The following is a 27,492-nucleotide window of genomic DNA, read 5'->3' as shown; positions in this document are numbered from 1 at the left end:
GTGGCTTTATACCAGTGGCAGGTGAGGCTTTCTCTCATCTCATGCATCCAGCAATCATTTCTTCGTTTGTTCATTCATTCTTTTTTATCCTGTTATGCTTGGCCAAGCCATCACCACCCACCTCAAAACTTGCCATTTTTCTGAAAACTTAAGCTTCTGCTAATTGCCTCTAATCATCAGGTATCTATTTCCTCCAGGCACACACATGACTTAGAAATCAAACCTCAAAATGTGACACCCAATGTGATCTCAACAGCTGCTGCAGGCTCCACACACTGATTGTGTTAAGTTTGCACCTCACAACCTTCCTTCCCTGGCAGGCCTTTTCTTTCCGTTAGCAGCAGTATTGTGCAGGAAGCCTTGGTTTCATAAGCACTTGAGTACTTGCAGACTGCCTCATTCTGCACCAGCACTCTTCTTTCTCCGGCTGCCTCATGGTAATGAGGAAGGGGTAGAATAGTGGGGGGGGGGGGGTTGCACAAAGGGAATGCAAGGATATTTTATGGCCTTTCCACTGGTGCTAAAAGGGAAAATGACCCTTCCTCTATGATTCGATACATAAACTGATAAGCACATTCTTTTAAATTATTGGGCTAAATGCAGTAGAAGCCATAGAATCCATAAGAACGATAGACCAGAAGTTCCTCTCTTCATACCTCCATGTTCAATCAAAATATCAAACAAATCATCCATTTGCTGACTTGAGCAGCCATTCTCCTAAAAAAAAGAAGGTAATAGGTTTGTTAAGATACTACATTCAACAGCAATGTAGCAACTTACACTTTATAATGATCACCCTGTGGCCAAATAATCCACATACCATAGAACATGATATGTTAACCAACAAGAGTATTACCCATAACCTTTCTGGTATGAAGAGTACATATGAAATCTCGCAGAATGTAACTTTCAATGGGGCACAGTGAGCTAATCCCATATATCAGTTCCAAAAATGTCAGGATAATTTGCAAAAAGAACAGATCCACACCAAGTACTTTCCTAATTTGTCACAGCAAGACAGTTACTCTCACCTCAGAGAACTTTGGTTGCTGTTTCACAGCCTCCTCATAGCCTGGTGGTTCTTTTATCACCACTGAAGTGGCAGGGAGAGGCAGTGGTGGCAAAGTACTGAAGAAGGATGGGCTCTGCTTCTGCTGTTCAAGGTCCATATGAGGTGGAGGAGGAGAAGGAGGAGCTGGAGAGCTTGGCTGTGAGAGAAGCTGTGAAGGAAAAACAAGTAATAGCCAGCTGTAGGTCTTTGAAACCGACCACAACGCTAATTTTCAACAAAGTTTTTGATGATGTAGTCTGGCTGCTCTAGTTTTTAGTTTTTCCATCTCCTGGACAGGATAGCGTATTACATCACACAGTGCCCTCATGATACTATGATCTGGATAATGCATATGGCATGAGGCATAGATATATGCCTCATCCAATTCAGGATGAATTTCCTTATTCCAGGAAGCTCTGTATTCTGTTATGTATAAAAATAATTCTCTCTTGCCTAAATAAAGTTTATATGACAAATTTACTACTTAAGCACTAGATGGAATTTCTCTCAGTATTAGAAAACTAACAGAAGAAACCCTAACATCCACACTATCAGGCACCACAACAGTAGCATCTACAGGTAGTCCTCAACTTACGACCATTAATTTACCGACCGTTCAAAGTTACAACCACACTGAAAAAAATGACTTACTACTAGTCCTTGCGCTTACAGCTATCACAGCATCCCCAGGGTCATGTGATCAAAATTTGGGCGCTTGGCGACTTTCCCAGCCAGTTTCCAACAAGCAAAATCAATGGGGAAACCACATGATTCACTTAACGACTGCATGATTAGCTTAACGCCTATATGATTCACTTAATGACCACAGTGATTCACTTAACGACCACTGCAAAAATGTCATAAAATTGGGTGCAGTCATGTGATGCTTCACTTAACGACCACACCGCTCAAGGATTATCTGTATTTGTTTTGCAAAATGCACAACCCATCAGAATGATGTAAGATTGAACCCATTCCTCAAGTAGATTACTTTCCTAAGGCACAACTAAATACACCCATCTTTAAGACAGCAGGCCTGTTTTCCAGATACTTATAGGATGCCTATTCAAAAAGGCCAAATAAAACAAGGGCATATGGCAAAAAACAAAGGAATCAAAAGAATACTGCTGTATACCAGTGTTTGTATATGACTGCTAAGAGCCTATGGGCCAAAATTGGGTGAATTGGAATGCCTTAAAAGATAGTACAGATATGGTAGGCATAACTAAAACCTGGTGGACTAGGGTACATCAGTGGGACATAGTTATTGCTGGTTACAAACCCTATAGGAAAGACAGGGATGGGACTAGTGGAGGGTGCATTGCCTTGTATGCAAAACAGACCACTGAATCAAATTAACTTGGCATCCACAATGGGGCAGATCATTTGATGGAATACTCTGGGTAGAAGCATCAGGTCATAAAGGGAAGTTAATACCCCCTAACCAAGATGCTCAAAGAGATCTGGCAATAGAGAGAGATATCAAAAAGCAACCTGAAAAGTAAGTCTTGTAATTATAGGAGATTTCAATTATCCACACGTTGACTGGATTGAATGTGTGTTCAAATCATGACAGAGAGGTAAAATTCTTAGCTTCAGTATGTAATTGTGCACTGGAGCAGCTGGTTATGGAACTAATGAGGGAGGGAGCAATATTAGACCTACTCTTAAGTGGTGCTTAGGACTTTCAGAAATAGATGTAGCCAAACCAATTGGGAATACTTCAACATTCAAAGAAGTAATAACATAGACAGCAAGTCCCACACAGCCATATTTGACTTCAAAAGGGAACTTCTCAAAATTGAGAAGACTGGTGAAAAGGAAAATCAAAGGCAAGGTCGAAAGGGTGTTCTAAAAATGTTTTAAGAATATAGAAATACAGAATACAGATATCCTGTTGAATACCATCCACTAATCCAGATGGAATTTCAACCAGGAAAGTTAAGCTTTTCTCCTAGAAAGGCACCATTTAGCATAGTGCGTAACAATAGAAACAACTAAATTTCATTTCAGCATGAAACTACACCTATTTCCTGAGAACTGGCCTATAGCCCCTGTTCAATCCTGCTCCATACTGTCATTTGTTCATTCACCCACCCACACAAATTAATTTGATTTTGGCACTGTCCAACTCCCCACTGTTTCTGGGCAGCTCACAGTGCAAACAACCCCTCCCCCACAAAACCAAAATAAAAATACTACAGAAACAACAAGCAAGATGGAGCATCCAGCCACTATCATGGAAAATACAAGCAAAACATGGCAAACACATCCAGCAAGGGAGTCCATCTAACCTGGGAGACAGCCAGATCTTTAAGGCCTTCCAGAATGTCATCAAAGTGGGAGCCACCCAGATTTCGGGGGACCTCTTTCCAGAGAACAGGCACTGTGACACAGAAGGCATGCTTCCTAGGTCGCAATAGATGACATTATTTAATCAAGGGGACCAAGCACGTGCCCACTGTTGGTCCTTACCGGCTGGACAGAAATCACAGGAGACAGGCAGTTCTTCAAATAACCAGGCTTCACGGCATGCAGGGCTTTATATGTGATAACCAGCACCTTGAATCACACCCAGAAGCATACTAGTAACTAGTGCAGTTTGTGAAGCAGGGGTGTTTTGTGGGCATACTGAGGCACCCCCATCACGGCCCATGCTGCTGCATTCTCAACCAGTTGAAGCTTCTGAGTAGTCTTCAAGGGAAGCCTCATGTAGAATGCATTGCAATTGTCGAACTATGAGGTGATTAGGGCATGAGTGATTGTCTGAAGGGCCCCTCGATCCAGGAAGGGGCACGACTGGCACACCAGGTAGAACTGTGCAAAGGCCTTCTTGGTCACAGCTGCCACCTGCTTTTCAAGCAGGAAGCGTGAGTCCAAAAAGATTATGCACTATTCTTGATGGGGAAATTCGACTCCACTAAAAGCAAAAATAGAAGATCCTCAGATCTAGATGGTCCCAGCAGCCACAGCCACTCAGTCTTGGTAAGATTGAGTTGGAGAGGGTTCTTCCCTATCCAGACCCACACAGCCTCCAGGCACCAGGACCAGACCTCGACAGCCTCACTTGGACAGCCTGGGCTCAAAAGGTATAATTGAGTATCATTAGCATACTGATGATACTGGACCACAAACTGGTAGATGATCTCACCCAGTGGTTTCATGTAGATAGTGAACAAGAGATTCATCTTGTGATATTGGGACCTACTGAGAATACCTTTTTTGTCTCACTGGACTGGCCAGTTTTGTCAGGAACTCTGGCATTCAGCAGTCCTTTGTGGAAGCCATTCAGGAAGAAGGGCTGCAAGTTGGGAGGTGCAGAAAAAGACAAGATTGTTTGTGGCAGCTGTCCAGTGACCATTTGCAGACCCGACTTCTGACACTATAGAAGAGATAAGAAAAAAATTAAAGGTCAAATTCTGATTGGTCCATAGATTTTAAAAGGGAAGAACACCCTTTGGTATGCTAAGCAATAGTATCACATTGCAAGAGTACTGCCGTAACACCCAAGCAGAGCCAGCTGAAACCCAGGGCAAAAAAAAGGGGGGGGCACTGGTTACCTCAGTAAGAAATATTCTAAGTGTAGGGCACAAAAACTACTTGTTTTGCATGTACTGTTCTGAAAACACAGTCTGGATTTTCACAGGAACTACTAGGACCTACCCGGCTGATTCCTGCTTTGGCCTCCAGACAGTATTGGATAATGGGTTTAGTCACCCTTGTAATTTCCTGCAATGCTTCCTGGAGCTACCTATCTACATGAAACTATAGAGAGAAGTCAGCTGAATACTTGGGATTTGAAATGTTCAGTACAAAGATGATTTCCAATTCCCTCCCCCCCTCATACATACATTTTCAGTTAATACTGAGAGAGTGGATATTACTAGCCATTGTTTGAGCCACAAGCCTGTATGTTGCCAGACCTTTTTAAGCCACCAAGTCTTTAACATAGTTCAATGAATTCTTCTGTTATTAAACTTACTTTAACTTGTTCTTATTCATCTGTCCAACTGTTATCATAGTTTTATGCACTTTAACCAGCTGTTGAATTCTGTTCAACAGATGTATAGCCTGATTCTCAAAATAAAAGTCCCCAGATGTATAAAGAAAAGCAGGTTGGTAATTGTCCCTTTTCTTTCTTTCCTAAAAGGAGGCTATGACCAACCAGCATCATCTTACATCTGGGATAATGTCTTATAAGGATGGGAAGCCAAGATTCAAACATTGAGCTTATTTGTGTCCCACCCCAGCAATATATATATTAAGAACCAATCAGGTGGTTAGTTACCTTCTGGGTGGACTCCTTTGGTGGTGGTTCAGGAGATGAGGGAGAGTTGTTTATAGGTGGCTTGTTGGATGCTTTTGTAGATGGGGATGACAGTCTCTGAGAAAGAAAGATACAGGTTTTAATGCTTCAGAGTTATGATAAAAGCCAAACTTTATAGTCACTTGTTACAGACGCCTGGGCAAAAGTTAAAGTAGTACTGCAGCAGAGCAATGAAGGGGATTTACTGCACAGGGAGAACAAAAACTGGGTTTGCAAATCCCATCAGATATCTAGGAAAGGTACATAAAGGAGCAGATCTAGTTTACCAGGAGTGAACAATTTATGGTTGCTGTCACAACAGTATGATTGCATTCTGGTAAACTGTCTTCAGCAAGAAACATGTGAAGTTTTGCTCTAAAATGAAAACCAACTGCCAATGTTTTAAACTAAATTGTTCCAACATTAAGTTGACTATGCCCCACAGTTTGTACAACTGATTGTGTGTGCCTCTTTGGTGTGTGTGTTAGAGAGAGAGAGAGAGAGAGAGAGAGAATGCCCCAGAGTGTTTGTATATACTTACTTTCAATGGCAATGAGCTGCTTCCTACTTTCTCCTGAAGTGAGAGGCCCTGCCTTTCAGCATTCTGATTGGTCACAGTGAGGACTATGTGAGTGCCTGTGGAATCTGTGATGAGGGTAGGAGGAGAAGCTCCCTTGATGAAATCACTGAAGCCTCCACCTTGCTGTCCAAGGAAAAAACATGAGGTCTGACATGGTGGCTCAGTTTCAGCAGCTAGCACTTCCTGCTTCACCATCACTGCTTTCTTTGGCACTACATTAGTATCTGATGTGTCCATTTGGCTGGTGGACTGTGTGTATCTTAACCGGTCAATTTGGCAGTTGTGCTGCTCCATAGACTGGCAACTTGCAAAGCCCTTTTCATTCTTGACAGGGGTGCCAAAAATAGATGGCTCACAGACTGTAGCTCTGTCTTCATCTCCAAGAACCATAGCTGACAGTGGTTGCTGAGCTCTCTTTTCTTTCTCCAGCTGCAGCTTCAGCATCTCCACCAGCTGCTGCTTCTGTTTTAACATCCGGGTGAGTTCCTCAATTTGCTTATCTTTCTCCTGCAGCATCTGGTCTTTATCCTGGACCTCCATGTCTTTGTTGTTGTTGCTACTGATTATGCTGGACTCCACCTTTGAGACTGCATTTGTGCTACTGCAAGTGTTACCTTTGGAATTCTCCTCTTTTACCAAAAATTGGACTGGTGATGCTTGCAGAGTAAGCTGAGTCAGGGGAGAAGTCACCATCTCCCCAAAGGTATCTCCACTGGTTGAATTCTCATCTCCAGCACTTACAAGAGAGCGTTCAGAGGGGGTGGGTGACACAGGAGGAGTTGAGCCTGTGCTCCCAAACTTCATCACACCATTGCCTGTGACAGTGGCGACAACCACCTCTGCTGAAGTAAGACCTGTACTGACCAGCGTAGGCCCTGTACTCAGCCGAGCAGCTGGGAAAGCTACCACCACTTCAGTAGTTTTCGGGAGAATTGCTGTGTTAGGCTTTGGAGCAGCGATTACTCGGCTGGTTGTACCATTCTGCTCTTGATAAGCCTTGAGCCGCTCAATTAGATCTGTCTTGGTACCCGAAACAGGCAATGCCCTTAACTTCAACTCTTGCTTTAGCTCTGCCACCTATCAAAGAGTTAGAATTCTATCAGCTAAGTTGTATAAGCTAAGACAGACACACTTACTTATTAGGGCTACATCAAATCACAGTTGGAAGATAAATCAACAACCTGGTGGATGTATCCTTTCAATTCTAATATTTTTTAAACAGAAAGGCTGCCACATGCTGTAAGGCATAAAACAATAAGCACCAGAGTCCCACTTTTAAAAGACAGGCCCCCCACCAATAAATAAAATGTATGCTCAGCATCAAAGTCATCAGTTTCAGTGATACTATCACCAACCACTAAAGATGCAATAAATAACTTACACCACATCTTTATTAGAGCAGTTAACAAATTTTAAAGGCTAAGACAGCATACTATTTAAATGAAACAAAATAAAGATCTTGTACTATAATTTATAACATTCCACAAACAACTAGCCAGGTAGTTATATTCTATATTTAGGTAAAGGGACAACTGATATAAACAAGAAATTTAGGAATTGTATTATCTTAAAGCTGATCCAAAATTATCAGAACTAGCAATAACACAGTTCAGATAATTATAGCCGAAATGGTTTCTCAGTTGCAATACTGTAGCAATGACAACTGATCCAACAATGATACAAATACAAGATGACTTCTGGATATACAAACTTGAGATGTTTAGTGCTACAGTGCCTCAACCTCGAGGAGAACATTAGGCATTATTCATCTACAATACTGATCTATTTTGTAATATTTTATCCTCCCTGTTCTATAGCTGCTACACTAGCTACCGCACCAGAAGCTGGAAGCTGAGATGCATTTCCTTAAACTTTAAATATCTGCTTTGCTGCATCTTTGCAATAAGGTCAATTATACTTTTATTTTATACCTAATATTTCTTCTCAAAAAATCAAAGCAGTTAACAAATGCTTGGTTACCTTCATGTCATCAAGATTAGTCGGGAGAGCCCCAGGTTTGCCCACCGGAGAGCTGCCATTTTGTCGCAACAGCCCATTAGGACCAGAAGAGATGGAAGAGGCGTTACTGGCAGCAGTGGAAAGACTACGCATGGCTGGGGTGCTGCTACCGTTCTGTTCTCCTAGAGGCCTGAAGGGGAACGAAAGAGTGAGCTGAACAGCCAGCTGCAAGCAACTAGCAACAGGACCTTAGTCTTCAGGCTCTGCACACTTCCCAGAGGAAGCTGAACATTCACTGTGCGGGGGAAAGATGCTGGACTGAACTGGCCCTTGATCTGGTCTAACAAATCTGATGCTTGTAAAATTTATCAGTAAGGTTGTCAAGCACTTAGATAAAGCACAATGCAAACCATTGCTGCTGGTTTAGTATTTGCTTTTGGCTGTATTTTGTGATAAATCATTAAAACCTTAGATATTTTCTTCACTGTTTATGTTTTGATTGTGGTAGAAACAGTGAAATAAGCTGCAAAATGAAGAGATCTATATAAGGACTGGATATTCCATCATGCTTTTCACCAGGACTGAATTGTGAAAAGCAGCCATCTGGGGAATTTCTATTAACCATTATCTTTTTATATTCATTCTGTATTGTTATTCTGTTGTATGCAATCCAGAGTCTGCAGATAGTGGTGGGTTACAAAAACTGAGAAACAAATAAACAAATATCCAATTAAATATATAAATTACTGTATTTTCAGGGGGGCTCTGAAAGCCTTTCTCAAAATTATGTTGCCAAACATTTTTTAAACACTTCAAAACTCCTGTCACTAGACTCTTAACAAGACATCTTGACTATTACAAATATGTTTACCATTTTCACTTAAGCAGCTATTTTTGACACTTGCAAGCTACACTCCAGATCAAGTCAACATATTTAGAATGTGAAGAAATATGGCTCCTACAATTGACAGGATTGTGAGTTGATGCTACAAATCCCATACCTTTATGGAGTTGGACAGACAGAGAACTAAGCTTCAGCTCTGTTGATACTAAGCTCTTGAGAAATAAAAATTCAAAAATCATAAGAAGAAACCCATACTTTGGTGGAGCTGGTAGGATGGTTTGATAGTTGTAGTGCTGTTGCTGCTGCTGATTAAGGATCTGGAGCTGCAAAAAGAGCTGCTGTTGCTGCAGAATTTTGGCATAAGATGAATCCATGGGAGGAGCTCCTTTATCCTGTTTTTGGTCCGGTGGAATATACTGGTGATATTTCAACTTCTTGACTTTTGGTTTCGGCTCCTTGGATTTTTTGCTACGCTGGGGCTTCTCACATGAAGATTTTGGCTGGCTTTGCTATTTGAAGTCAGAAAAACAGGTGGTTCAGGTTAGGATGGAGGTATGATAAGTGACACTCTGAGAAATGATTAACTGGATTAATGTTTTCCATACAATTTCTTCATTCTACTGACCTGCCCTAATAAATGTATACCTATTAAACACAAAGTAAAATGTAGTTAGCTTTTGATTAATATAATGCTAATCTTACCAATTATATTACTTTACAACAATGCAGTAAACCTGCATGGGTAATCCTCAGACCAACTAATGATATTTTAATGAATATAAAATAGTTTTATATTCATTAAATTTCTATGTATTTTATACACACATAAAATACAGGCCATTTATCTGTTAACATTCCATAGACTTCATCATACTCCAAACTGACACAGAAAAAAGGGAATGCTATAGCAGAGGAAACACATCCCATCAGCTCTGGGTACTTAAGCAAAATAATTTCCATACTGTATCAAAAATATATTATCTAATGAGCTGCATGATACTAATCTACTAGCAAAGAACGGGATATTAATGTATCACTATCTTAACTAGTTACTTAATAAAGAATTGAAAATGGCATTGAAAGGTTGATTCTTGATCCTGATCAAGATAAAGTTACTCAGTATCTCATCTGATCTTAAAGGAAACCCTGGACAGAATACATTTGTTTACTGATATTAGTCTTTAGCCCCAGCATAAAGGGTACCTTTATAAGGGTTGGAAGAGGTTTGGCAGCGGAAGGAGCAATTCCATTTGTGAGATTCAGAGGCACTGGAGGTAGTGGCTGTGGCAAGGGGGTTGGTGGCTGTTCAGACACGTAAGTTGTCTCAGCGCAGTCTGCGCTGATTTTTAACTGGCACACAATCTGCAAAGTAGATGTATCTATCTATGAATATGTCTAGATGAACTTTCAGAAGACAATATGCAGATAGCAGGTAACAGCTACAATATCACAGAAAGGCAGACAACTGCTCAAGTTACAGTTGTGTACTGGAAATCACGAACATGTGAGCAAAGCCAATTTCCAGAATCAATCCCACCATACAGCAAGAGAGTCTAGTTCTTTCCATGTTCAAATTAACATTTGAGGAAAATATGAATGTATTTTTCCACAAAGTAAAATAGTATAGTGAATGTTCTTAATACTATTTCAAGATCCAGATATGTGTTTTGTTGCTAATAAACACAAATTCCCATGAAATTCGCATGACATTCTTTTCCTCCAAGGAAAATACCTTTCTTGCCTGAGCTCCTAAGATCATAAAGTTCAACAAGAGCTAACACAACATCCTCACCTGAGCAGGGGATGCCACTGTGGGGATAGGAAGTGAATCACTAATTTGCGCTTCCATTGGGGATGGCACAGAACCCTGGGATTCATGGCTAGTCGGTTGTTCTGGAGACAGGGCATCACTGCTGTCCTCATCGAAGGAGGAATTATCTGCTACCTTAGGATAGTTCACTTGACCTACTAAAAACAACAAATGCCAAGTTCATTAATTGAAAACAGATGGTATAGGCCAATGGTAACCAGCAGATTTCTGGACCTCTATGAAACTGGAGATGGTGAAAAGCAGAGGAACTTTAGACAGCTCTTATGCATAGTATATATGCTATTATCACCACCAACTGACCAGGACTTGTCACAAAGAGTTAACAAATAGCAAAGTCTAATTCTGAACACAATAAAGAACACGGGAGATTTTTTTAAAATAACTTAAAACATCAAGAAAGTGCTATGTTTTGTAAAAGTAAAATAAATCCAGAAAAACATATGTACAATCTTACAAGTTTACAAGTTTCAAAAAATTAACTCTTTCAAAATGACCAAGAATCAGACAGTGACCCACAAAAGTCTTTAAGCTGACTGAGTCAGAGACAGGTCCTATATGCTCTGTGAGGCCTGACTCATTTTTTTTAATGCTTATGCTTTCATCCATACATTGTATCTATATTCATAAAATATTTCTGCACTTGTCTCCTTGTCCTACATCAACTCCTCTGTATTTATTGCTACTCTCCACCACCCACTTAGAGTTCCTCTTGATTATGACTACAAGAAAACAGAATACAATGCCAGAGGAAAATAACTATTGTACAGCATCTCTTCAGTCTTAGATGCCAACTACATTTCTGCTTATAGTGTTTCCTGTAAACTTGCTCACAAAAGTTCCACCTGAAGTCATTATATTGGTTACACAAAGTAACAAGTATATCCTGCTTTCCTTAGTTTAAAAAAGGGATATTTAAAAAAGCTGCTGTTTTATCCATATACGAAGATTCCTCTTATCAGCAGGCTTACCAATGAGAGCTTCCTTCAAGCTAGATTCTACAGGCAGAATGTTTTTCTCTACCAATTCCATGGGGCCCGGTCTCTGGGCAATCTTCTCATTGAGATCATCAGCCAATCTAGCCCGCTTCAACTTCAACTGCTTGGCCTGAAGAGAAGGTTCAGCAGAGGTCTCTGTTCGGCAGAAACAAACAAAAATATGATTATTTCAACTGCAAAACCTACTACAAAAGTCAATTCTGTAATTTCCTTTTGAAGAGTGTATAAAAAACAGCACTAACTGTACTGTAATCTCATACCTAAATAACTTGTTTTAACAACAGACTTGCCTTTCTGAGTTGTGCCAAAGGCCTGTTGCTCCAGTATGAATGTTATGGGAAGCCCCAAGCAGGACATGCATAAACATTTCTACTTGTGATAACAGCAACTGGTATTTGGGAATGTAATATATTGTCATTATTAGCTGTAGATGAACGTCATCTATTGGGATCCCAGAAGTGTGCCTTCTATGTAGCAGGGCCTGCCTTCTGGAACAAGGCTCCCCCCAAGATCCAGATGGTCCACACTCTGCTGTGGCTTAGAAGAGCTATTAATACCTGGCTCTTCACCCAGGCCTTTTAGTGAGGAAGAGTGAGACCCCTCGCTTCATCATGCTTGCCATCTTTTATCTTTTATTGATTTTATTGTAATTTCTTTGTTTGATTATTGCTAGCTGTCCAGAGTTGTTGAAAGTTGGGTGGCATACAAGTTTAATAAATAAAGGCATTGATAACCTTATTTTCTATTCATTTTATTAATCTCCATTTTATACCATCCAAATTGGCAGCTATCACTAATTATGGAAACAAATTCAAAAGTTTAACTCTTCCTTTTTCCTATCCTAAAAATCCCACCATTTTGGTTCATTAGGTATCCCAGGGTTTAACAGATACTAGAAAGGAAGACATTTCTTATTGTAAAATATACATAATTTTATATAACTTTTCTACCCCCTTGCTCAATATTTTCTAAACTAAAGCACTCCAAACACTGTCAGTAAGATTTAATCTTCTATATAGGTAATCATATTATTTTTAATAATGTTTTCTGTCAATCAGCTCTGAACTGATATTAAGCCAACTGGTCTAGAGTTTCCTGCAATTCTTAGTTACTTACAGTATCACAGAATACAAAGGTTGGAAAGGATACTGATGATTATCTAGTCCAACTTCTTCCCAACTGAAGAACCACAAGTATAGCATCCTTGACAGATCCAGCCTCTTTAAACATCTCCACCAAAGAAGAGCCACCTCTCCCCAGGCAATCTTTTTCATGGTTAAACAGCCCTTAGACAATTTTTCATAATATTCAACTGAAATCTACATCCTTTTAATTTAAAGCCATTTTTTCCATGTCCTATCTTTTGGAATAACTTTAACAATGCTACCCTTTCTTCTATCTGACAACTCTTTGGGTGCTTGAAAAAACTATCATGTCTCCTCAGTCTTTTCTTCTCCAGGTTAATGATCCCAATGCCTCTAGCCATTCTTCATGTTTTTCCTTCCAGGCCCCTCATCACCTTGGTTGTTCTACTCCGGATACACTCCAGTTAGTAAATGTCCTTCCTAAAATGCAGCGTCCAGAACTAGATGCAATATGCTAGATGCAGTCTAACCAACAAAGAAAAGGAAGAAACAGTGACTTATCCTCATCATGACACTATGCTTTGACTGATGCAGCCTAGGACTGCATTTGCTTTTTTTGCAACTGCTATTGGCTCACATAGAGCTTATAATCCATCAAGACAATATGACTCACATCCTATACTTATACCTTTGATTTTTTCTACCCACAATATATGATTTTGTATTTGTCCTTGTTGAATTGTTTTTGGCCCTTCTTACAGTTTAGTTAGCTCCTCCTGAATCTTTATATTGTCCTCTAAGATGTTTGTTATCTCCCCTATCTTTGTGTTGTCTGCTAAATTGATAATCATATATTTTGACCTTTTATCTAAGTCATTTACAAGTATATTAATACATTTACATTAATATGGGGGGAGATGGGCGGCATACAAATTTAATTGATAGATAGATAGATAGATAGATAGATAGATAGATAGATAGATAGATAGAGAAAAGAAAAGAAAAGAAAAGAAAAGAAAAGAAAAGAAAAGAAAAGAAAAGAAAAGAAAAGAAAAGAAAAGAAAAGAACAGGGCCTAAAACAGATACCTGCTTTACATCACTCAACACTTCCTTCCAGCTTGATGCAGAGCCACTGATGTACATTTGGTGGATGAAATTGTTCAACCAGCTCACTATTTAATGCTATTACAGTTCAGCCCATATATTTCTGTACCAGAATCTCACGACTCTGTTGACTCATGACTCATGAATACTTTGTTGAAGATAGGTACAAAAAGTTGGCTTTATGATTTCTTCTGGGGAAGATGGCTGACTGAAGATGGCTCTGCAAAAAAGCAGAGCCGACATTTGCGAACTTTTTTTAAAGAGCCGGTTAGCAGATTTGCTCCTTTGATCCTCTCTGGATAAAAGAGAAAGACGCAAGATTGCCCAAGCTGTTTCTTCTTATTGTTGTTCCTTTTCCTCATGAAGAGACCACAAGACAGCGATCTCTAGGAGGGGTGGGGAACCTGGAGATGGAGGAATTTGCCATATTTGCTCTAGCCACAAACGGAGCCTTTCAAAGGACACTAAGTTTGTGCACTTCCCTTGGAATTCCCTTGTTAACTACCTTCAGAAATTGCTTATTAACAACTTTAATGAAGTTACACACCTTCAAAGGGACAAGGCTGAAAATACCCTGTGAATGAGTACCTCCAAACATTAATACAAGAAAATAAATGAAGATTTATTTTTTATAACTTTTAAGAATTTAAAATAAACAGCAAAAAACAAGACAAGGTTTTGGCTACAGAAAGTTTTTAAAAGATTAAGGGCTCAGAAAACATTGGTTGAACTTTGAATATTAACACTTTGAAATTATTTTTAAAGAATAAATGCATGTGTGGGAAATAAATTATCGTGGCATTTAGAGGTATCTTCGAGGAACTCCACCAAGGACTGTGTCAAGACTTTGAATCAATTATGGCAGCTATGCTGTGTCTTTCTGGGAACAGTTTGTCTTCAGAACAAGATGTTATAGAACAAGATATACAACAAATTCCATTTGAGAATAATATGAATGAAACTTTGGATACAAAAATGCCATCAGATGCAAAGAGAAAAATGTATGAGTTTTTAAAAATTAAGAAGGAAATAAAAAAGACAATCCCAGAGAGTAATAGAATAATTCTTTTTTGTTGGATTTACAAGGGACTGCTTAAAGAATGGAAGAAATTCGTAATAAGGATCAACAACTACTAGAATGGATTACAGAGAAAGATTGTTCTGCCTGAAAAAAAAGGAATATAAAACTGGCTTATTTGACTAGGGTTAAAATGGGCCATTTTATTACTCTGGGTGGTTCTTTTTGAATTTACTGATATTTTGACTATAAAAATGTGATATATTGGATTTGCTTATTTGGTGTTTAAATTCTTTATAGCTATTTTCTGTATATGAAGTGTTTAATATCTAAATGTTTAACATCTAATTGTGTGAATTTTTTTTTAGGAGAAATTACCTCTTTTTGTTAGTCTTTTTTTTTTTTTGTATTAGGATGCTGGGATTACTTTATATTTGTGATATAAATATATTTACATTATATTTAGAGTTGAGATATGGAATGTTTATTTGAATGGGATAGGTTGTTATTGGAGCGGTTATCTTTGGAATTGTTGGCATTTGGAATGGGTTGTACTTTGGAGTTTGTTGGTTTTTTAAAGGAAAAATTATCTCTTTTTGTTACGTTAAACTTTAGGTTGGGTTTGATTATAATTTTTTATACCTTTTAAAAGGGGGGTTGCTTACAGTTAAGGCATGGAACGCTGAGTTTTATATTTGTTAAGTAATGTTAATATTTTAGAGCTCTGGACTTTTTGCTGACAATTGGATAAGGAGAAAATGTTACTTATCTGATTTGTTTATTACTAAGAGATGGGGTATGGGATGAAGAGTTTTATATTTCTTAATTAAGAGGGTTGAAGAAATTATGAAATTATTACTTACTGTGTGATGAGAGTAGGAAGCTGTTTTCTTAAAAAGGGGGATTTTTTTGTATTCATTTTTTTTTCTTTTCCTTTGTATTATCTTTTATTGTTCTTTTTAAAATCTTAATAAAATTATTGAAAAAAACAAGTACAATAAGTCCACCTCATTCCCACAGTCAACTAAATTGGTCATTCTATCAAGAAAGGAAATCAGGTTGCTTTGGCATGACTTGCTCTTGATAAATCCATGCTGGCTCCTACCAAGCAATGTATTCTTTTCTAAATGCTAAGAAACTGTTCAATAATTAATTGGCCCAGTCTATAGTTATTCAGAATCTCTTTTTTCCCTTTGAAAATAGGAACAACATTTACCCTTCTCCAATTCTCTAACACTATACCCTGCTCCATGATTTTTCAAAAGGGATCCTTTTGCCAAAAGTGATCCAAAATGATGCCTGCAAGATCTTTCAAGGCTCTCAGATGTAACTAGTCTGATCTGGAGACTTAAAATCATTTATAACAGCTTGGTGCTTCCTAACCATTTGCTTCTTACCTTGGGTTGTCACTTCCTTCATCAATTGTTAGGTCCATTTGTATACGGTTCCTTTTTGGGAAGACTAAAACAAGTTGGGGTTGAGTAGCTCTGCCTTCTCCTTATATCCTGTTATTACTCTAACACCTTCTCCAAGAATTGAACTCATTTCCTTTTTCTTCCTTTTACTACCAACATAGCCAACCCCCTCAATCCTAACTTCTTTTGTTCCCACCATTTTTATCTCTTCATCCAACTTTTCCTTGTTGGTTAATATCAGATCCCACTGTCACTTCTTTGACTTTTTGGAAAACAAAACAATCAGCAAGATAACTGAGGAATTTGAGTGGTCTTCCCCAAGTTTTTTTTCAAACAGATGTACACATACATACAGTCTCCCATTAATACTATGTCTTTCTTCCCTGATAGTTCTGTAAAATGACTCTTGAAGAGCATTATCCAGATCTTCTGCCTTGGGAATCTATAGCATCCCCACAATAATATATTTGTTATTACTACTCCCTTGCATTCTTACTCAAATGCTCTTGACCTGCTCAAATGTTCTTCACTTCACAGTCAAATTCCTTGATTGCAAGACATGTGTGCACTTCCTTCATATACAATGACCTTCTCTTCACCTTTTCCCAGGCCTATTCCTTTTGAATAAGTGATACCTTTCAATTCTGGCATTCTACTTATACATTTTGTCCTACTAGGTTTCAGTAAACCTAATAAATCGTATTTGCCTTCCTGAATTAGGATTTCTACTACTTCCTGTTTGCTCTCCATATGCTATGCCTTTGTATGGAAACCATGGAAACTTTCACTCAAATAGCTTGACTTATTCTTTCCTATATTTACATGCTTAGTTGTTGTCCTCACATCCTGAATACACCTCTGTCTGGTTCCTAGTACTTCACATAACATTATTTTTCAGATCCCTTCTCCCTTCCACATAGAATTCAGTTGAAAGCCTGCTGGATCAAACTTACAAGACACCTTCCAGTCATATTTTCCAGTTTTGGGGAGGCACTGACCATCTTGGTAATGTCCCACTTTCAAAGAATTCAACCTGTTCCCATTGGCACCATGGGCCAGTGATTACTTCCAGTATTCTCTCTTTTCCTGGACCATATCCTTCAACAGAAAGGTGTGAAGAAACCACCACCTGTGACCCTCCAGCAACTTCACTCTCCTGCCCGGCACTCTGCCTTGCAATGTCTTCACGTTTGCATTTTCCTGTGCAATTTGTTCCCATGAACATTTGTAGACAGGGGTATCTTCAGTAGGATTTAAGAATCTTGGGTATATTTTAGTCATATTCCAAATTCATGCCCCAGGAAAGTTACACAACTTTTCTTGATAAATGGTCTGGCCAAGATTGCTGCTTCAGTCCCTGGTAGTAGAGAGTGTCTGATCACCACCATTCATTACTTCCTCTCTTATTTATTTATTTATTCATCAAATTTATATGGCCACCCATCTCACAAACAAGTGACTCTGGGCAGCATACAACAAGACTAAAAAACAATTAATATATAAAAACAGTTGTTGTTGTTGTTATTTACTTTAACACAAGGCTAAGAGAAAACAGTAGATGTTAATAACAATGGAGCCACCTCTTCATGCATGGGCAAGAATTACTCCCATTGCAAAGTGTGTACAGTTGCCTTCCCCAGTCTCTGAGGCTTCTAGCAGATGCTTTTCATCAAAGGGTAAAGAAACATCATCAACAATGAGATTTTGGAAATAATTCTGAAGCTCTAGAATATAACAAGCTCACTCGACAGACTCAGGCCTTTGTGTCAGATTCCTCTCTCTCTCTCCACAGTTTGGCATGTTTTAATCTTGGAGGCTTTCTAGTGCTGTTATCTCTCTACAAGCACTCCCTGTATCCAATTCAAGAATTCCCCATCTTCATTGATCAGCTGGAAACTGGACTTTGTCTTTAGCCCTTTAAGCTTCTCTTCCAGAAGGCATTCGGACTGCACTTGTAGCATGCATAGTTTTTGTCATCTTTGGGCAGGAAAACAAACATAGCATATTCCCTGCAGCTCCTAAGAGCAATGCCCTCTATCTCTATGAACAAAAACAATTTTAAAAAATGGCCATCTCCCTTGACTTGTCCTAAAGAACTCCCCCACTAAACTTGTTATTTGCTTGATCGCTGAGCTACTTCTTGAATCTATTAAAAAAGCTGTTACATTGGCTATTTTTTATTCCAAAAAAACAATCTTATGTATATATTATATACAGTGGTACCTCGGGATACGAACGCCTCTACTAACGAACTTTTCGGGTTATGACCAGCTCCGGCCGCAAAAATTTACCTCGATGTGCAAACTCCGCCTCGGGGTACGGTCATTTTTCCGCCCTGACACGTGGTCCGTGGCCATTTTTCCTCCCCTGACACGTGGTCCGCGGCCATTTTTCCGCCCCTGACACGTGGTTTGCGGCCATTTTTCCACCCTGACACGTGGTCCGCAGCCATTTTCCCACCCCGCCGTGCGGCGCCCGGCCATTTTCCCGCCCCGCTGCACGGCGCCCGGCCATTTTCCCGCCCCTGACGCGTGGTCCGCAGATGCCAGAACTGATTAACGGTAATTACATTGAACCTTATGGGAAAATTTGCTTCGAGGTACGACCAAATTCGGAGGGCGGAATGGATTAACCGGATTTACATTGAACCCTATGGGGAAATTTGCGTCGGGTTACGACCAACTCGGGATACACCCAGAGTCACGGAACGGATTAAGTTCGTATCCCGAGGTACCACTGTATATCTTTGCTTTTGTTGTTGTTGTTTAGTCGTTAAGTCGTGTCCAACTCTTCGTGACCCCATGAACCATATTGCACCAGGTCTTCCTGTCCTTCACTGCCTCCCTGAGTTTGCTCAGTTTCATGCTCATTGTTTCAGTGATGCTATCTAACCATCTCATCCTCTGCCGTCCTCTTCTCCTTTTGCCTTCAATCTTTCCCAGCATCAGGGTCTTCTCCAAAGAGATATCTCTTCGCATTAGGTGACCAAAGTATCTGAGCTTGAGCTTCATTATCGATCCTTCCAATGAGCAATCAGGGTTGATTTCCTTTAAGATTGACTGGTTTGACCTCCTAGCAGTCCAGGGGACTCTCAAGAGTCTTCTCCAGCACCACAGTTCAAAGGCATCAATTCTTTGGCGCTCAGCCTTCTTTATGGTCCAGCTCTCACAGCCATACATTACTACTGGAAAAACCATAGCTTTGACTATGCGGATCTTTGTCGGCAAGGTGACGTCTCTGCTTTTTAATATGCTATCTAGGCTTGCCATAGCTTTCCTCCCAAGGAGCAAGCGTCTTTTAATTTCATGGCTGCAGTCTCCGTCTGCGGTGATCTTGGAGCCCAAATAAATGAAGTCTGTTACTGCTTCCATTTCTACCCCTTCTATTTGCCAGGAATTGATGGGTCCAGATGCCATGATCTTAGTTTTTTTAATGTTGAGTTTCAAGCCAGCTTTCGCACTCTCCTCTTTTACCCTCATCAAGAGGCTCTTTAGTTCTTCTTCACTTTCTGCCATTAGGGTGGTATCGTCTGCATATCTGAGGTTGTTGATGATTCTCCCTGCAATCTTAATTCCGGCTTGTGATTCTTCCAGCCTGGCATTTCTCATGATGTACTCTGCATATAGGTTAAATAAGCAGGGTGACAGTATACAGCCTTGTCGTACACCTTTCCCTATTTTGAACCAATCGGTTGTTCCATGACTGGTTCTAACTGTTGCTTCTTGGCCCGCATACAGATTTCTCAGGAGACAGGTAAGGTGGTCTGGTACTCCCATCTCTTTAAGAATTTGCCACAGTTTGTTGTGATCCACACAATCAAAGGCTTTTGCATAGTCAATGAAGCAGAAGTAGATATTTTTCTGGAACTCTCGTGCTTTCTCCATGATCCAGCGAATGTTGGCAATTTGATCCCTAGTTCCTCTGCCTCTTCGAAACCCAGCTTGTACATCCGGTAGTTCTCGGTTCATGTATTGCTGAAGCCTAGTTTGTAGGATTTTGAGCATAACCTTGCTAGCATGTGAAATGAGTGCAATTGTGCGATAGTTTGAGCATTCTTTGGCGTTGCCCTTCTTTGGAATTGGAACATAAACTGACCTTTTCCAATCCCGTGGCCACTGTTGCGTTTTCCAAACTTGCTGGCATATTGAGTGCAGCACTTTAACACCATCATCTTTTAGTATTTTAAATAACTCAGCTGGAATACTGTCATCTCCACTAGCTTTGTTGTTAGCAATGCTTCCTAAGGCCCACTTGACTTCACTCTCTAGGATGTCTGGCTCAAGGTCAGTGATCACACCAGCATGGACATCAGGGACATTAAGATCTTTCTTGTATAGTTCTTCTGTGTATTCTTGCCACCTCTTCTTAATCTCTTCTGCTTCTGTTAGGTCCCTGCCTTTTTTGTCCTTTATCATGCCCAACTTTGCACTAAACGTTCCTTTCATATCTCCAATTTTCTTGTAGAGATCTCTAGTCTTCCCCATTCTATTGTTTTCCTCGATTTCTTTGCATTGTTCATTTAAGAAGGCCTTCTTATCTCTCCTTGCTATTCTCTGGAAATCTGCATTCAGTTGCTTATATCTTTCCCTTTCACCCTTGCTTTTCACATTCCTTCTTTCCACAGCTATTTGTAAAGCCTCATCAGACAGCCATTTTGCTTTCTTGCATTTCTTTTTCTTTGGGATGGTTTTAGTTGCTGCCTCCTGTACAATGTTACGGACCTCCATCCATAGTTCTTCAGGCACTCTGTCTACCAAATCTAATCCTCTAAATCTATTCATCACCTTCACTGTGTACTCACAAGGAATATGATCTAAGTCATACCTGAGTGGTCTAGTGGTTTTCCCTACATTCTTCAATTTAAGCCTAAATTTTGCAGTAAGAAGCTCATGATCTGAGCCACAGTCAGCTCCTGGTCTTGTTTTTGCTGTCTGTATAGAGCTTCTCCATCTTTGGCTGCAAAGTATATAATCAATCTGGTTTCGGTATTGACCTAGATCACGTAATTTTATATTTGATCATTTCAGAATTCCCAGTTGGATCTAGTAATGTGATCGTTTTCTGTTTCTCAATAAGATTTAGAATTTCACCTTTTGCCATCATAATTTTCCTCATTTCCTTTCCTGAAAATGTCATTCTGAATGGGTTTCTGCTCTATATTTTTTGAAGACATGTACAAAGTTATTTCACTTCTCATTTTCCTCATTTCCACCATTCCTTTAAATTTCTTATCATCCAACAATAACAATCTATCCTCCATAACCAACTCCATCTTTTGTTAGCTAACAATTATTAGCAATAAGCTAATTTAAAATTTAATTTTAATTGCCTTTGAAATCTTTTTTATATCTCTTGTTGCCTACCACTTATGGAAACCAATGTGTGTTCTGTTCTCATTTGGCCAGAGTACAAAATCTAGAGGAAGCTGTTTTTCTTCCTTGACACTGTCAATCATGCAGATAACCTCTTGTATTTGATAGTGCATTTCCTGATCTGTTTATATTTTAGCTGAGCCTATATTACTGACTTTCCTTTTCAACTTTCTTTTTCCAAAATTTTTGAGATACTTCTTCTTTTGAAGTCAAATATGAAGTGCTAGACTTCGTGGACAATTTTCAAATTTGCTAATGTTGTGAAATTGCTAATTCAACCTAACAGTTAAGGATTTAGCAGTGTGTAATAGCATAAGAACCATGCCAGATTTCTAGCCAAGCATTCTGTTCTCACAATGGCCAATCAGATACTGATTGAAAGCCCACCGGTGGAATATAAGCCCAGCACCTTCCCCTTCATATTCCTCAGCAATATGTGATTATAACCAACATTACCACTGGTGGACTCTGGTGGTATATTACAATCATGGGGATTTTTTCCTACTACAAAAGACAGAATTAAAAGCTTTTATCCTTCAACAATTATTACATTCTTCACAGTCAGCCACTTACTTCTCCAGGACCAATAGCAATGTCTTTGGAACAACTTCTTAAAAATCCTATCCCTCAAAAATAACTGTCTAAAATAAATGCTATTGCAAGCGCTGACACTATAAAGTACTCAGGCCCTAAAATTATTAGCCCACTTTCCCTCCCATTCATTTCTACATGAACAGAAGTAATACATGAGAACAATGAATGTGTAGTTTGCAGCATTTAAAAAAATCACTAAAAGACTGTACCTTCTAGAATGTGCATCCTCACCAACTCTGACCTCTCTGGTCGGGACCGGATTTTCCGTTTCAGGTAATCCTCTGTCTGTAAAGCACAGAAAAATACATTCTAAACCCCAAAAAAGTCACAAGACAATATGGAACATACAAGATTTTCCTGTTAAAAATTAATCATGGGATTCTTAAATAGAAGAAATAACACTGTCTCAGATCTCAGTAGCTATGCTGTTAAAGAATGGAAGAAGCAAAAGGTCCATCTTACCACTTTGCTTATATTGCATGAGCGCACAGCATTTAATCAGAGACTGAAAACCTTGAGGGAAAGGGAGCACAGAGTTTCCAGCACTGTACTTTTTGAAATGTTTATGATGCATTAATTGTCTATTTTCACATCTACTGACAGGGACACTTAAAACAAATTCTTCTTATTCCCAGACTACATACATATTATTGTATAACTTATTCCCAGACTACATACATATCAGTGTATAACAAACCTAAAGTTTTTCACTGAAATTGTATTTCCCCACACATTTTAGTTTTAAAACAAGACAAGCCAACAGTCACTGCATTAACTCCTCACCAAACTCACTGAAGATCTTTTTGACTGTAGCCTGAGATATGGTGTCTTTATTCAGTTTATTTCTCAGGAGCCAGAAGTTGTTCCACTTAAGTTTGTATTAGCAGAAGTAAATAAAATAGAAGCAGACAGTGGGATCAATCAATCAATCGAACTGCAGGGTATCTGAATGGGGAAGCTCTGCCTCTGTGCTATAAGGGTCCTAGGCTCTAATCCTCTTAATAATGCTACCATTCCCATCATATTATATATAATGTATAAAACAAAATACTCTGAAAGAATGGAGGTCTTCGGACTGTTGGAGCAAACAGAGACCAAGTCTGAAAAAAGCTATAGATGCTAAGTATTAAAAATTCGGTCGTGGCTTACCCTGGCCCGTTCCAAACTCCTTCTCTGTTCATGAAAAGCAGCTGGGCTTTTCAGAGCTGTTGGAAGATAATGACTCAGTTATAAGGCTTAATTTCTCACACATCTATGCATTTAAGAATCATTGAAATCATTTGGACAAGGTACGGAAGATAGCTCTTTTGCACATATGCTCAATTGTATCTTGTACTGTTTTAATCCACATTGTTGTACTTTGCCAGCCTAAACCAATGATGAATACAGTTCACTGTCAGATCGCTAAAAATACTTTCTGTTTACATTTATGTACCTAAATATATGCAGATTACCAAAGCACACAAAAAACCTCAGAACTGAACAGGGGAAGGAGCTAGTAAAGTGGTTCAGCAACAAAACATTTGTTATATCTGAGAAATTCACCATAACACAAGCATATACAAAGATATATGAAGTCTGTCTAATATATATTTGATGGCAATACAATCACATGTATTAGGATTTAATCATTTATAGAAAGAAAATACAAATAGGAGCAAGGAATACAGTTTAAGCATGTTTAATTAGCAAAACAAAGGTGGCAGAAAATTTAAGAATTAAGTTCAACAATGAATTTTCCCCCCAGTGGACAATTGCCAAAGTAGATCCTATTTTAAACCACTGAGCCCCATCTACCTAGCAGCGTACAAGTTTTGAAAGAATCCTCTGGCAGGGCTTTCTCTCCCAGACTTTAATAAGTTAACTTTGATTGGAAAAAAATAGATCTGCTGCCTGGCAACAATTTTTTTTCTCAGTACATTACAGTAAGAGTCAGGGTAAAACTCACCTCCCTGCTTTTATCTCTCCAAGAAGAAAGGAACAGGGAAGGGTACACCATGCAACTGTTTATTATTGCTGAATAAGCAAGTAATGGCTGATTTTTATATCAGTAAATTGAAATATTGTTTGGTTATAGAGAAAAAATCTGAAGTGTACTTGTTAGACTGATACGCAGTTAAAATATTAACCATTTTGGGGGGAAATCTGACGATCTAGCTTGGATAAAATGCAAAAAGGAGAAAACTGTAGACTAACATCCATCTAGAACAGAAGACGTCACCTTGCCGACAAAGATCCGCATAGTCAAAGCTATGGTTTTTCCAGTAGTAATGTATGGCTGTGAGAGCTGGACCATAAAGAAGGCCAAGCGCCGAAGAATTGATGCCTTTGAACTGTGGTGCTGGAGAAGACTCTTGAGAGTCCCCTGGACTGCTAGGAGGTCAAACCAGTCAATCTTAAAAGAAATCAACCCTGATTGCTCATTGGAAGGATCGATAATGAAGCTCAAGCTCAGATACTTTGGTCACCTAATGCGAAGAGATATCTCTTTGGAGAAGACCCTGATGCTGGGAAAGATTGAAGGCAAAAGGAGAAGAGGACGGCAGAGGATGAGATGGCTAGATAGCATCACTGAAGCAATGAGCATGAAACTGAGCAAACTCAGGGAGGCAGTGAAGGACAGGAAGGCCTAGCGCAATATGGTTCATGGGGTCACGAAGAGTCGGACACGACTTAACGACTAAACAACAACAACAACAATATTCTGAAACAACAATATAAACTAATTAGTCCTTTTATATAGGTGAAACCGATTTCTAGTTTAGAAAGGCTTGCTAATGAATATAGTTGATGTACTGTGAATGAACCAACAGCTAAAATAAAGTTAAAATCAACTATCCTATTGGAACCAGTGGGGGAATTGTTTACAATGAAATAGAAATATGAGATGAGTATTTGGGGAGGGGAATATTCAAGGGGAGAGAATCCTCACTGCATGCTGTAATTCAGCTCATACAAATACCTTCTACTGCAATTATGCTTTCTAAAATCCTTCCAATGTAGCAGGAAGCCATTGTAATCGTATGTGGAAATGACCTTGGGAGACAGGGGGAAGAGCTGCAGCCAGAGCAACAGTCTGATAAGAGGCAGCTTAGCCCACAGCAGGAATGTGGGCATGGCAAACATCTCAGAAGGGACCCTCCCTAGTTTCTTTGGCTGTAAAGGCAATGGGGGAGAAATGTACTTTCAGACTTGCAAGATTCTATTAATGTAACCTTACAATAGAGTTAGTTCATCTGGGTGTGCTTCTTGTTTGGAGTACCTCACAAAGCTGACAGACATGTTCTCAAGTGAGACGTGAAAAAGGATGGATGTTGATACTGGATGTGGCTTCTTTGCTACTGAAGGCCTAACATTCACCAAGGCATGTGGTCCCTGATATACTTGATCACAGCCAATTTGACTCCAGGACAGAATAGATTCCCTACCTAATGGGAAATGTTTTGATGTCCTGGGACTGCATTCAAAATTTGTGGGGTGAATGATGGTCAAAGTAAGCTGAGGAATGATGCAAAATGCGCAGTCATGTAATAAAGCAGGCAGAGTCAAAATTTCCCCATTCTTCCTGGTTTGTTTTTTTTGGGGGGTGGAGTCTCAAAAACTATGATAAAAGTATCATAGTTTTGATGTGATTCCCACCCCAACACTTCCAATTTTCAACAACAGTACCACTGAAATTTGGCAACGTGTTCTGACGTGATTCCAAAGGTTACAGAAAAAAAGAGACTCAAAGGCCACATGCAGCCATGGGGCTGTGGTCCCCTGTTCTATAAACAAATGGATCTCAGCAATGCAGCCTGTTCGCTTTTCCAAACCATCAAAAGAAATGATAGCTAACTAGCCCGCTTAGATTTAGTGAACACCCCAAAGGGAAATGCTTTTATATTCTCATGAGAATTTCTTTGGAAAAACACTCTGGCTTATAATTCTTCCTAGTGCTGGCACTGAGACAAAGAAAATAATTTCATACTTGACTTTTGAAAATGCCAAAAATGAACAAGTTTCTATTTCTCCCATAATATTCTCTTGAATGAAGACAGAATCTGAAAAGAATCAGTGCAATATGTATTATCAGTTTCCATCCATTTTTCTTGGCTGCATAAAAAGTACATAATAAATGGCCCAGAAATATCAAACAACTCTACCATGTCAGTTATAAAGCTGAAAGGCTTTTTAAAATCATGGCCTTAATATATTGTTTAGTTATAAGTAGGAAGTTATGAACTGTAGTAACCCATGTTTGGCTATTCTAGAAGGATGGTTTAACCTTTCTGGGTTTTGTTTTTTAAGAATGCTTCTAACCTTTAGGATTGTGACGAGGAGTAAGGCAACCTATTGAATGTTGCTAAAAATCATAGAAAAGTATCAAGGTATACATTTTACTGGTTAATAAGCTGATATTCTTAGATTCCATTCCATTCTGATTTCATGTCTTGTTTTCTAGGGAATTGGGGAAAGAATACATACAAATGTTTCAACTTACATAAAAATAAGGACAAAACCACATAATGATCCTAGATCAAGGGTATGATTCCTGTGACATATGAGATGCAGTTGAATTAACATTTCCCACCATCTCTCACTATTGTCCATGCTAGCTGAAACAGAGAACTCCTCCAGAACAGCATAGTCTGGAGGGAGAACAGTAGTTCTCCAGAATGTCCCATTCTTGAATCACTGAATTTTGCACATCCTTTCACATCACCATTAGAGGAAAGATGTAGACCTCCCACAAAATATTGGAGCATGAAGTGTTCTTCTGGTTTTTAGGCAGCAATATCTAACTCTGTTCCTTTCTTATATAAATAAGAAAAATATAATTTTTAAATATAAATCCTTCAAACAATAAAGTACTTTCACTTCCCAATCCTGATCCCATTTATCTTTATCATAAAATATAATGATGAAATATAAAAGATTTATTTATACATTCTATCATTAACCAAGAGGTTCATTATTTTGACTTTAACAAACTAAAAATGTTATCACAATAAAATTTAATATTTGGAATTCCAAGGTTTTTTTCACTGGGATTTTGATAGAGGACCTTTGAATCTATTTTTGCTTTTTTGTCATCATGTACAAATTTATTAATCATTTTCCACCATTTTTGAGAGTTTTTTTTTCATATATACATATAAAGGGAGGGGGTGGTACCTCCTGCCTTGAAGAAAGCAGTTCACCAGCTCCTCAAAAGGATGTCCTTGGACCTAATGATTTTAGATAACTATTGTCCTGTCTCCAATCTTCCTTTTTTAGGGAAGGTTGTAGAAAAGCTGGTCAGTCTCCAGTTGAGAACCCTGGAGGGAGTAGCTCTTCCAAAGCATATGTGGGTGA

General features: G+C 39.0%; 1 protein-coding gene across 3 annotated transcripts in view; it reads right to left on the bottom strand.

The window, feature by feature from the left end:
- The window catches only part of MRTFA (myocardin related transcription factor A), a 95,768-nt gene that overhangs the window by 3,206 nt on the left and 65,070 nt on the right, over positions 1–27,492 (bottom strand). For all 3 annotated transcript variants that reach the window (XM_088141014.1, XM_088141011.1, XM_088141012.1), the window contains exons 4-15: positions 23,305–23,360; positions 22,365–22,440; positions 11,540–11,701; positions 10,533–10,708; positions 9,944–10,102; positions 8,996–9,249; positions 7,918–8,086; positions 5,899–7,014; positions 5,340–5,435; positions 4,269–4,433; positions 1,032–1,220; positions 657–717 (exon numbers count right to left, since the gene is read on the bottom strand). In XM_088141014.1, coding sequence (XP_087997140.1) covers positions 657–717; positions 1,032–1,220; positions 4,269–4,433; positions 5,340–5,435; positions 5,899–7,014; positions 7,918–8,086; positions 8,996–9,249; positions 9,944–10,102; positions 10,533–10,708; positions 11,540–11,701; positions 22,365–22,440; positions 23,305–23,360 — 2,679 coding nt within the window. The remainder of the gene's footprint in view (positions 1–656; positions 718–1,031; positions 1,221–4,268; positions 4,434–5,339; positions 5,436–5,898; positions 7,015–7,917; positions 8,087–8,995; positions 9,250–9,943; positions 10,103–10,532; positions 10,709–11,539; positions 11,702–22,364; positions 22,441–23,304; positions 23,361–27,492) is intronic.

Source organism: Python bivittatus, unplaced genomic scaffold (assembly GCF_059951505.1).
Source record: "Python bivittatus isolate LINGU-HERP-01145 unplaced genomic scaffold, Pbiv_v1 ctg000330_np1212, whole genome shotgun sequence".
In the NCBI taxonomy this organism is placed as follows: Eukaryota; Metazoa; Chordata; class Lepidosauria; order Squamata; family Pythonidae; genus Python; species Python bivittatus.
Note: the sequence above shows the minus strand (reverse complement) of the source record. Positions and strands in the feature narration are given on the sequence as shown.